At 48.6% G+C, this 12,532-nt stretch overlaps 1 protein-coding gene across 13 annotated transcripts in view; it reads right to left on the bottom strand.

The window, feature by feature from the left end:
• Positions 1-12,532, bottom strand: part of STRADA (STE20 related adaptor alpha) — a 43,013-nt gene that overhangs the window by 1,041 nt on the left and 29,440 nt on the right. For all 13 annotated transcript variants that reach the window (XM_033184035.1, XM_033184030.1, XM_033184028.1 and 10 more), the window contains 8 exons: positions 9,427-9,529; positions 8,514-8,635; positions 5,603-5,711; positions 5,368-5,491; positions 3,371-3,542; positions 2,755-2,859; positions 465-706; positions 135-177 (listed from right to left, as the gene is read on the bottom strand). In XM_033184035.1, coding sequence (XP_033039926.1) covers positions 135-177; positions 465-706; positions 2,755-2,859; positions 3,371-3,542; positions 5,368-5,491; positions 5,603-5,711; positions 8,514-8,635; positions 9,427-9,478 — 969 coding nt within the window. In that variant the 5' untranslated portion in view covers positions 9,479-9,529. The remainder of the gene's footprint in view (positions 1-134; positions 178-464; positions 707-2,754; positions 2,860-3,370; positions 3,543-5,367; positions 5,492-5,602; positions 5,712-8,513; positions 8,636-9,426; positions 9,530-12,532) is intronic.

Below are 12,532 nucleotides of genomic sequence, written 5' to 3'. Positions count from 1 at the left end.
GGGGTAATTTCTCTCATTCAAAGGGAGGGGAAAGAAAGCTAAAGGGATCGTGAGTCGTTAGAACCAGAACGACTAGAACCAGAACCAGAACGACTAGAACCAGAACCAGAACCAGAACGAAGGGGCTACGGTACCTGCTTGAAGAAAGAGTGGTTCAGGAGGGTGCTGGCACTGGGCCTGGAGGGAAAGGAGAGGAGAGACCGCAGCGTCACTGCCATGTCCCCAGCTTCCTGAAATCCTGCCACTTATACCTCAGCCTCAGGTCCCCTCTCCCTCAGCTCATGGGAAGCAGTAGCCAGAGCTCCCCAAGCTGGCCTCTGACACACCCAGGAGCTGATCCCTCCTGTATGTAGCTCCAGATTCCCCTGCAGAACCTTTGAGAGGTGCATCCCTTCACACCCTGGCCTCACCCTCCTGAGCACCCTCTGCTCTCCCGAAGCCCAGACCCAGGCCAGCAGGAATACCTGGCATCCGGGTTGCGCTGAAGGCACTGCTCCACAAAGTGGTGGAAGTAGGGGGAGAAGGTTCGGTGGTAGGGGTGGGAAGGCGAGTCGCCGTTGGAGGGCCGTGGGGTGCTGGTGGTCAGGCTGTCACTCAGGCCAGAGTTGGCCACTGAGCGCGAAGGGCTCATGGTCAGCTCCTCGGCAGGGATGGTGCTGGTATCCAACAGGCAGGGCACTGTGCCATTTAGTTTCTCTAGCAGCATCTGGGGAGGACAGAACCAGGACCTGGGCTGGAGGGGGGTCCCTGGAAGGCCTGAGAGTCTCTTCACAAATACACTTTTCCCAATAAGCAAATGTGATCATTTGAGAGTAGAAAAAGATGGAAGTGGAGTAAGTCCAATTTTCCCAAAGAAACGCTGGTCACTGGCATGGGAGCTCCACCCTAGCCAGGCCAACGTGAAAGGAGAGGGGTTGCACAAAAGTACCCGCTTTTCGCCATGGCTGGAAAGCAGGGCTCACAGTTTCCTCTCTCCCTTTACAAGGCATCAAATTCCTTTTACTGTAGAGTCCTCACACCAGAGGGGAGGAGCAGCCAGATGAACCTGCTTTGAAGCGCAGCTGTCTGCCATGCCCAGGTGGATCCAATGAGAGGCAGTCCCTGCAGTGCCACAGCCTGGGCTGTCGCTGCAGCAGGCCACACGGGAGCAAGATGCCCAAGGGGAGGCCAGGCTGGGTGGCTGTTCCAAAGTACCCTAACTCAACACACAAAACCAGTCCCATCTGGGGGACTGTTGTCCTCGTGGAAGTCCTCATGACCACATAAGCTGTCCAAGCCAGAAACCTGGAAATTGCTCTAGAGCTGCACTAATGTGAGAGCCACTAGCCACTTGTGGCTATTTCGATTTAAATGAGGTTTAAAATTCAGTCCCTCGGTCTCACTGGTCACCTTCTAAATGCTCGACAGCCACACGGTCTCATGGCTGCCACGCTGGACAGTGCAGCCACAGAAGCCCTCCTTCACTACAGCAAATTCTGGTGGACGGTGCTGCTTCTAGGCCTGGACTTCTTGTTTACTCTCAGTCGCCTTTTAATTCTTTCCTGAGCATCCTCTGTCACTGAATTATTTTACTGAGATCTCCTAGATTCCTCACACAGACTTCCACACCCTGCTAACTGATCTACTGGATCGAATCCATCTGCCGGGTGGATCTTTGTAAATGAGCTATCTTATGCTGTCACTCCTGTGCTTACAATCCTCAGCACTGCTCCACAGGCTTTAGGACAGGAACCAGTGCTCTAAAGTGGCATCAAAGCCCTTCACAATGTACCCTTGCTTCCTTCTGCAGCCTGTCACTTGGCAGCCCCCAAGAAGCACTGCACCTTGGCCATTTACACCATTTATACCTCCTTGCTGTTCTCCAGATCCTGTGTTTTCTAGACTCTGGGTCTCTGCACATTCTGCTGTCTGCCGAGAAGAGTGTCCTAGTTCCTCCTCCACACAGGTGACTGCTGTCTGCCTTCCAACTCGAGGCTGCCTCCTCCCAGGACCTCCCTGGGCCCCTGCTCTGGGGAGCTGTACTCTGGCCACCATCCAGCTGCCCCTACCACCGGGCAAGCAGCCTGTGGGTTCCGGAGTGGCTTACTCAGAGCCTGCACCCTGCCCCTCCCAGTTCTAGACCATACTCCAAGTACCTGGGACCCAGGTAATCCTTGCCCAAATGACCCCAAATCCATTTTCTGGATTTAATGAGGCTTGGATAAGCCTCTTCCCTGGGTCTGTTTTCCCAAGGGTAGACTGTGCCACTGACTGTGCACCCTTGGATCCGAGGGTGGCCAGAGGACAGGCATCTGGAGGGGCATAAACAGAAGCTGAACTTACAGAATGGGGGTTCCAAAGGTGTGGGCTGGAATGCGGTTGGCATGGAACTCTGAGAACTGTGGGAATTCTAAATTAGAAACTGACCTTCCAGGTATATTTATCCATGTAGGAGGATAGAACATATTTTATACATTTATAAAAACTAGTTAGCTTAATGTATATGTTTTAAATAGACATGTAGCGTGTGGGCCTCCATTTGCACCCCTGTTTCTGGGATCGCCTCCCCAAGCTGGCCTCCCTGACCACGACATTTGCCACAGGAAGTAAACAAAGAGTGAGGCCCCCATCCCCCACTGGGTGGGACTTCTTGAAGGAAAAGACAGGGTCTTTCATCTTAGTATTCCTGGTCTGTGTCCTGAGTGTGAGAGATACTCAACGAACATCTGTGGAAGGCAGGCAGGCAAGAAGGAAACCAATGGGCAGCAGGCTTACCTGGGTGGCAGGCATATCCTTAAAGGGGACGTGGCCGTTGGCCAGTTCACAGGCTGTGATTCCCACACTGTAGATGTCAGACTTGGCATCATAACCCTGGAGATTCTAAGCCAGGAACAAAAGGCCACAGATGACCCCATTTGGTCTTTGTTCTTAGAAAAAGGGTAGAACTAAGGAGAGGAAAAGGATGGCTGTCTCCAAATGAGGACCCGCTGCTAATGACTCGCCTTGCCTGTGCTACTGAAGACTAACTGCTATTTTACCACCTGCAACTGTTTGGCGATGCTCTGTAAGGAGCTGGAAGTGCCAGCTCTAGGTTCCTGCTTAGCACAGGGATCCAGAGAGCAGCAAACATTTCCAAAATGCTCACTCTTCTAATAGGGTGCCAAGGGTCCCTAAAGGGAGCTGAAATAGCATCCAGTAGAGGTTAGGACCCCCTGGGAAGAACCACATCCATCTGCAGTGGACAGGCGCTGTCCACGCTGAGGGCTCCCTCCCTCCAGGAACCCCTTTACCCCACTGGGAGGTTGAGAGCCCCCGACCCCAGGCAATGCCTGAATGCTCCCTTGGGAATCATGAGTTGGGTAGGGGAGCTCCTCTGGGCCCACACACAGACCTGCTGGAGGACCTCGGGGCTGAGCCACGGCAGAACCTTGACGCTGTACTTTGGAAAATCGTGGACCACTCGCTGCCGCTGCCCATGGCTTATCATGCTGAGGTTGCTGCGCAAACCAGACAGGTAGACCTTCCCATCCACAGAGATCAGGATGTGGCTGGCTTTGACACTCCTGGGGAAGCAGGGAGGCTGTCATGGAGAGCAGGAGCCCCTCCTGCTACAAACTTTTGGTCTTCACACACTCCACCTGGCCAGCTCTCTCCTGTGTGCGTGTTATACATGTATATGTGTATTTTACATATACATAACCATGTTTTTGTTTTTATTGAGATAGAGTCTCACTGTTGCCAGGCTAGAGTGCAGTGGCTCAATCTAGGCACACTGCAACCTCTGCTTCCTGGGTTCAAGCAATTCCTATGCCTCAGCTATCCAAGTAGCTGGGATTACAGGTATGCACCAGCAAGCACACCCAGCTAAATTTTTTTTTTTTTTTTTTGAGATGGCATCTCTCTGTCACCCAGGCTGGAGTGCAGTGGCGCGATCTTGGCTCACTGCAAGCTCCGCCTCCCTTCTGGGGACAAACGCTCACACTACCCCTACCCAACACACGTGTGAATGGCGACATCCAAACATGTCCCCTGATGGGTCTGCATGAGGGTTTCTTTAGGGTGTACATCCAGAAGTGGCATTCATGGTGCTGGTTCCACAACCCTGACTGGCAGCACTAGCCATCTTCCACCAACTGGACAGGAGGCTCCCTGTCCTTGCCACACTGGGACTCGCCCATCCTCCCACCCGCTGCCAGGCTCATGTGCATAAGGTGACATCTTGTTTTTCATTTGCTTTTCTCTGATTGAAGATTTGAGTGGCTCTTCCCATGATGGGCTTGTCTTGGGGTTTCCTCTTTTGTAGACTTCTGATCTTTGGCCCATTTTTCTTGCTTTGCTGTCCATTTCTTGTTGATTTGCAAGATTTCCCTGTTACTAATCTCCTGTGTTGACAAAGCTAATATCATCTGCTCTGTCACTTGTTTCTTAACCTTTTTCATTGCATCTTGTATTGGATAGAAATCTTCTTGATCTAATCAAATTCATCAATCTTTTGTCTTATGTTTTGTGCTTCTAAAATGTTGAGAAATTATTATATGCCTCAGGTCACAAAAACGTTTTCTCATATTTCCTTCTATTTAAGTCTGTAGTTTTACATTTTACATAGAAGCCTTTAATCCAGCTGGAGTCCTCCTCTGTGTAAGGAGTTAGGTAGGGGTCCAGTTTTACCATTTTCCCTACTATGAGCTGATCTCCTGACACCACCTACTAAGCTATCTGTCTTCGCCCTGGTCTCTCAGCATAAGACTCACTCTGGGGCACAGAAAGAAGGAGGCAGAGGGTGAAGTGCAAAGGTCCACATCAGATGTTCCTCTCACACAACACTCGGGACCACGCTGCTCAGCAAAGAGAAAGTGGCTTCAGCACTAACAGGCTGAAGCCTGTTAGACCATCCCCCAAGTCAGTGGCAAGGTCACAATCCAGATCCTCTTTCTCTCTTTTTTGTTTTTTAAGATAAAAATCTCACTCTACCACCTAGGCTGGAGTGCAATGGTGTGATCTCCAATCACTGCAACCTCCGCCTCCTGGGTTCAAGCGATTCTCCTGCCTCAGCCTCCCTAGTAGCTGGGACTACAAGCGTGTGCCACCACACCCAGCTAATTTTTGTATTTTTAGTAGAGATAGGGTTTCACTATGTTGACCAGGCTGGTCTTGAACTCCTGACCTTGTGATCCACCCTCCTTGGCCTCCCAAGTGCTGGGATTACAGGTGTGACCCACCATGCCAGGCCCTTTTTCTTTTCAGAGCAAAGAGATCCTCAGCAAGAATCCAGATCCTTGATTTTAAACTCTGGCTTCATTAACTTCAGTCAAACTTCAACTGTTTACCTGAAGGCTCAGGGGCACAGCTACCTGCTCTAATCATGGGAAAGGCCGCCTAAGAATGCACCTGTGTACATATCCCATGTGGTGGATGTAGTCGAGGGCCTTCAGGACCCCCTGCAGAATGTAAGCGATCGCCAGCTCATTCATGCCATCCATGAAGTGTGTACAGATGAGATCCTTTGCAGAACCTGGAGAAAAGAATTGCACGGAGGCAGTGAAAGCTAATGGAGGAGGAAAACAGGCAATCTGACAACAGAGTCCCAATAACCCCTTTCTACCAAGAACCCTTTCCCACTCACCATATGCCATGAATGATGTGACAACCCACAGCTCATTGTCTGCAATAAAAGTGGCTCGATATGGCACAATATTAGGATGGTTGAAGAGTTTGGAGACATGCAGCTCGCCCTGGAAGCAATGATGAAGCTGAAGTCAGAACCAAATGGCACTGAAGGATGCCGCTCAACACGAAGGTGGCAGCATGGACAATAGGGGGACCTGGCACTTTCTGGGTGTTCTCAGAGTCTAGGAGCAGCCTAAGCAGGTGCCTGCCAACATAGGAAAAACAAGGCCCTGCTGCCCCTGCAGGGACCCAGCACTGCTTTGCCTCTACCAAACAGAGAAACTGTCAACAACAGAGGGTGCCAGCACACCGACTCAGAGATGATGAAGGCAAACTGTTGACTGAAGACTTCTGAAGTTACAAGCTTATCTCAATTTCAAGGGTCAACATACAGAATTCCTCTTTAAGATAAGAAACCAAAAAATATTTTTTTGCTGTTATTTGGAGAGACAAGGTCTCACTGTGTTGTTGCCCAGGCTGGTCTCAAACTCCTGGGCTCAAGCAATCCTTCTGCCTCAGCCTCCCAAAGTGCTAGGATTACAGGTGTGAGCCACCAAGCCACTGCACCTGGCCAAAAATGTTTCTCTTTTTTCTTTCTTTGAGACAGGGTCTTGCTCTGTCACCCAGGCTGGAGTGCAGTGGTGTGATCTTGTCTCACTGCAGCCTCAACTTCCCAGGCTCAAGTCATCCTCCCACCTCAGCCTCGCTGGTGGCTGCGACCACAGGTGGATGTCACCATACCTAGCTAATTTTTTGTATTTTTTTGTAGAGACAGGGTTTTGCCATGTTGCCTAGGCCTGCTTTGGCCTCCCAAAGTGCTGGGATTACAGGCATGAGCCACCATGCCCAGCCCAAAACTATGTTTCTATTGTAAAAGAATACATGGCCGGGCATGGTGGCTCACGCCTGTAATCCCAGCACTTTGGGAGGCGAGGCAGTGGATCACTTGAGCCCAAGAGTTGGAGACCAGCCTGGGCAACATGGCAAAACCCCATCTGTACTAAACATACAAAAAAATTAGTTGAGCATGGTGGTGCACACCTCTAGTCCCAGCTACTCAGGGAGCTTCAGTGGTCGAATCACCTGTGCCTGGAGAAGTCGAGGCTGTGGTGAGCTGTGATTACACCACTGCACTGCAGCCTAGGCAACAGGGCCAGACCTTGTCTCAAAGAAAGAAAGAAAGAAAACATAGCTGATGGAGGAAAAGGCCAGCTGAGACCCACCAAACTACTATGAACAGATGAACAGGTCCTAGAGCACCATCAGGTAACCACCAATTCAGAAAAAGTTGTAAATGAAGGAGGGGAGGGGCGCAACTAACTCTACTGAAGAAAAACTGCCCCAGGCTCTGAATCTAAGCTGGCATCAGGAAAGGAGAGTCTAATTCCCAGGCACTTACTAGACTCACAGTCTCTCTCCATTTTGTTTTATTTTGTTTTTTGAGCCAGGGACTCAGTCTATCACCCAGGCTAGAGTTTGGCAGTGCAATCTCAAACTCCTGGGCTCAAGTGATCTGCCTGCCTTGCCCTCCCAAAGTGTTGGGATTACAGGCATGAGCTACCATGCCTGGCCCCTCTCTCAGTTTAACAAGACAGTGGCTACTTGCTTCTTGAATAGAAAGGAATGTCAGGACTGGACATGGTGACTCACACCTGTAATCCTAGCACTTTAGGAGGCCGGAGCAACTTGATTGCTCAAGCTCAGGAGTTTGAGACCAGCCTGGGCAAGATGGTGAAACCCTGTCTCTACAAAAAAAACAAAAATTAGCCAGGTGTGGTGGCCCTATAGTCCCAGCTATTTGGGGGGCTGAGGCAGGAGAATCACTTGAGCCTAGCAGGTTAAGGCTGCAGTGAGCTGTGCTGCTGCCACTGTACTCCAGCCAGGGCAATAAAATGAGACCCTGTCTCAAAAAAAAAAAAAAAGAGGCCAGACGCGGTGGCTCACGTTTATAATCACAGCACTTTGGGAGACCAAGGCAGGCGGATCACCTGAAGTCAGGAGTTTGAGACCAGCCTGGCCAACATGAAGAAACCCCATCTTTACTAAAAATACAAAAGTTAGCTGGTTGGGAGGTCAAGGCAGGCGGATCATAAGGTCAGGAGATCGAGACCATCCTGGCTAATGTGGTGAAACTCCATCTCTACCAAAAATACAAAAAAATTAGCCGGGCGTGGCAGCGTGCGCCTCTAGTCCCAGCTACTTGGGAGGCTGAGGCAGGAGGATGGTGTGAACCTGGGAGGCGGAGCTTGCAGTGAGCGGAGATCTTGCCACTGCACTCCAGCCTGGGCGACAGAGCGAGACTCTCTCAAAAAAAAAAAAAAAAAAAAGTTAGTCAGGCGCAGTGGTGTGCGCCTATAGTACCAGCTACTTGGGAGGCTAAGGCAGGAGAATCACTTGAACCCAGGAGCCGAGATTGTGCCACTGCACTCCAGCCTGGGTGACAGAGTGAGAATCTGTCTCAAAAAAAAAAAAAAAAGAAAAAGAAAACAAAAGGAACATCAGGCAAATAAGATGCTGAGAGCCAGAAGATGGCCACTGGTGGCAGGGCAGGCGCCTTGCAACTGGAACAAGATGGCCTGGATTTGAATCCTGCCTCTGCCATGAGCAAGTTACTTAGCTTCTCTCCAAATAATAAATACATTAATAAAGGAGCCAGAAGGGAGTGTTTGGAGAAGAAAAGCGAAATGTAAATTAGCCTGAGCAGCATTTCAGCCCAATCCTTAGTGCCAAATGGCCAGGATTCTCCACTGAAAGCTTCCATAACTTCCGAATGTTTACTCTCCCTACATTTCTTTGTAATTCCTTGCAATTACTATCAGAGCCAAGAGCCCACCCTCCCTCCAGGTGACACACTCATGGTTTATTACCTGCAAGAATGTTACCATCTCATTGGAACAAGCTTCTAGGTTAATCCTCCGTACAGTCACATACTCTCCCGTTGGTTTGTACCTTGCTAGATTCACAGTCATCAGGTCCTCAAATCCTTTGCCTAAAAGAAAAGAGGAATGCCATACACAAGGACAAGAACAACAAAGGGTTTTTAAACATTTTTCCTTTAAAAAAGGGACTTGATTTCAAAAGAAAATGTTAAATTTTTCACTACTGTTACTTTTTTTTTTTCCTTTTCCCAGCAGAATTTAACTGTTACGTTCATGGCTCACATTTCTTGATTTTTCTCCCATCAGTTCCTTCTCAGCCAACCTTTCTTTTTTTTTTTTTTTTTTTTTGAGACGGAGTCTCGCTCTGTCGCCCAGGCTGGAGTGCAGTGGCCGGATCTCAGCTCACTGCAAGCTCCGCCTCCCGGGTTTAAGCCATTCTCCTGCCCCAGCCTCCCGAGTAGCTGGGGCTACAGGCGCCCGCCACCTCGCCCGGCTAGTTTTTTGTATTTTTTAGTAGAGACGGGGTTTCACCGTGTTAGCCAGGAGGGTCTCAATCTCCTGACCTCGTGATCCGCCCGTCTCGGCCTCCCAAAGTGCTGGGATTACAGGCTTGAGCCACTGCGCCCGGCCCTCAGCCAACCTTTCTGACTCACTATGGCCAGGACACCAGAAACATGCAGCCACAAAGGAAAGATGGCAACAGAGCTTCTCTCCTGGAAGTCTGATCTCTTCCCATACTTGGCAGGAAAAAACAGAGGAGACTCACAGAAGCAAGTCTGTGCCCATGAATCCTCCTAACTAGCGGACAGCCTCTGCTGTACACACATCTGGGGCTGCTGAGAAAGCTGCAGTAGCCCCTGGAGCAGGAGAGCAGGAGAGTAAGGATGGTGCCTGCGCATACCTATCACAGTGAGCAGCTCGTAACACCCTCCCTCTGGCAGAAAGCTACTCATGACCTCCTGTTTAGGGAAGGATGCTATTGACTCTGAGCTTGCATCATTGGTCTAAAAAAGAAAAAAAAAAAAGGTTAGTAGAGAAAACTGGGGGTGGGATGGGAGTGCGGTGAAGGTGGTAATTCAGACCCACGAGGTGACTGGCATCCACACACACACACAAATCCCGACTCGGTGCCAATACTATTTGAAGAGAAACAAAACATCACATTCAGTGTAGTAATCAGCACTAATACCAGAGCAAGTGTTAGGGCTGTCTACAAATGGGGAGACAAGGACCTGTTCCCATCAACCGTTAATCTGCTTGTCCTTTCCAACAATCAATGCATTTGCTAAAACCTATGAAATTCTCACTTGGAGAAGGGATGTCTAGAGAACAAAAGCATGTTTGGAAAAGAGAAGCAGGTGGAGAGGTAGTTTCCTGATGCATTAGGATCCTATTTTTAAGGTCCTGACCACAAGATCCCAAAAGGTCAAACACTGAATCTTCCTCTAGTGAAATGTGGCCAGGAGTAGCCCCTCTTTAGCAAACCAAGAGCCCGGGCCAGTCATTGCCTGACATTTCCAGTGAAGTGGGAGAACCACTGATGCCCTGAGCTGCAGGCAAGGCACAGAGCTGTCAGGTCTCAGGCATCATCCAGGCAGTCGACGTGGCCTGCTCCCTTGTTCCTGCCCACGTGTGCTGTGAGTGAAGCTGGAGTCTAGCCATTTAGGATGTGTCACAACTCTGGCCTCTGAGGTCCTAGAGGAAGGTGTCCAGCCATGTCTGAGTTTGTGCAAAACACACAGCAGACCAACAGCTCTTCTTTCAGGTTAATGGACTGTTTCCTTCTTCCAGACTTAAATTTATGTGTATGATTTAGGGACTGTGACTGCTTTTCTTTTTTTTTAGATTCTCTTTCTTTAGATGCACATCCAACTGAAATGGAGAAACCTGGGCCAGCTCATGTTTCATGTGCTGCACTCATAAACCTGACCTCCAGGCAGAAAAAGTCCTTTGTGAAAGTATGAGAGGCTCCTGGCCCAGCACTACCCAGAAGAGCACGAGCTGAGAGTGTTCTGACAAGGTGGTGCTTGAACAACTCTTTGGGAAGCGGCTCTGCAGAGGAAACCATAAAGATGACAGTGCTCTGTATCTGTTAGATGACCAGAGTATACTTTTGCACATGATTTCCTCCATAGCTCAGTGAAGTAGCCAGGACAGATCTTATCTCCACTTTTCACTAACAAAAACGAGGGCCAAGGAGATTAAGTGACTTGCCAAAAATCAAAACGTTGAGTACACGGCACAGGACCCAGGCCCAAACCAGTGAAATTAATCTACCACCCTGTCAGCTGACATTTCACGTGTATCTGGTTTATTTGTTGATTTGTTGCTGTTGTTTTTAAGCGATGGGGTCTCTGTTGCTCAGGCTAAAGTGCAGTGGTGAGAGCCTGGCTCACTGTGGCCTTGAACTCCCAGGCTCAATTGATCCTCCTGCCTCAGCCTTCCAAGTAGCTGTGATTACTGGCTGTATGTGGTTTCAAAACAGCTGATGCTGCTGATGGGGAAAGAAACCCCCAGGTGGGCTCTGTCTCCCTCACCACTTACCCTGACAATAAGAGGAACCTAGTCAAGCAAAATTAAGCCCTGTCACCAAATTCCATTTCTAATTTAATCAATTTTTATATTTCTAAGATTTGGCCAAATTGTTGTATTTCACTGTAGTTCACCCATTTTCACTGCTGTATAATATATTAATCACATGAATATATCTCAGTTTACCCATTCCTACATTGGTGGGTCATTTGGGTTGTTTTTCTGTTCTGCTATTATGGACTGTGCTACTATAAACATGTTTGAATATGTCTCCTGACTAAAGCTTGTACTTAAGAGTGGATGGAATTGCTAGGTGACAGAGTATATGAACAATCAAGTTTATGAGACAATGCCAAATTATTTTCCAAAATGGTTATACCAATTTACACTCCCACCAGCGACGTATGTGTTTTTTGTTTTTGTTTTTGTTTTTAAGACGGAGTCTCACTCTGTCGCCAGGCTGGAGTGCAGTGGTATGATCTCGGCTCAGTGCAACCTCCGCCTCCTGGGTCCAAGCGATTCTCCTGACTCAGCCTCCCAAGTAGCTGGGACCACCACGCCTGGCTAAGTTTTATATTTTTTTGTAGAGATGGGGTTTTGCCATGTTGCCCAGCCGGTCTTGAACTCCTGACCTCAAGTGATCCACCCAGCTTGGCTCACAAAGTGCTAAGATTACAGGCATGAGCCACCGTGCCCAGCCACATGTGTTCTTATTAATTTATCTTTTCTCCAACATTGGTATTTTCAGATTTCTTAATTTTCGCCAGTCTCGTGGATTTGATTTACATTTCCCTGGTTACTAAGGAAGATGAGGATCTCTTCATACATTTATCAGTCATGTGAGCTTTCTCCAAGATGAAAATGCCTCTTCCTGTCTCTTGCCCATTTTCCTATTGTTTCAGTGCAGGATTTCCCCAAAGTGGGCCCCACGGAACTCTGATCCTGCCAGCTGGATAGAAAAACTTTCCGTGTCCAATGAAGTTAGGAAATGCAGCATACTCTCTCATGGAGGATCACAAAGTGTACGTCCATATTAAAGGCACTGAGAAATTCTGTAGTAAGAAAACTTATTAACTTTGTTTAACCTAGCATTTCCCAAAGAGATCTGTCTAGGGAACCTTCTGTGCCTAACATCTGTTGAATTTTGGGAAAGATAACTGGGAAAGGCTATTTTAAATAAAACATATGCTATAATGCAAAGAGCATAGGCTTATTGGCCATACAGAGGCAGAATTTGAACTCAGGTCTATTACTGGTTCTGTGACCCTGGGCAAGTCACTCTGATCTCTTGGAATCTCCATTATATCAGCAGCTGAGTAATTTCCATCTCACAGTGTTGTATCTATTATATGAGATAAAACATGTTAAGAGCTTAGTGCTACCTGGTGTATAAAAGACATTCAATACATGTGAATCCTCTTCTCCTACTCCTTCTATTGCTCTCTACTTTTTGGTGACTCTCCTGTTCAACACAT

Source organism: Trachypithecus francoisi, unplaced genomic scaffold (genome assembly GCF_009764315.1).
Source record: "Trachypithecus francoisi isolate TF-2019V2 unplaced genomic scaffold, Tfra_2.0 Lachesis_group20, whole genome shotgun sequence".
Taxonomy (NCBI): Eukaryota; Metazoa; Chordata; class Mammalia; order Primates; family Cercopithecidae; genus Trachypithecus; species Trachypithecus francoisi.
Note: the sequence above shows the minus strand (reverse complement) of the source record. Positions and strands in the feature narration are given on the sequence as shown.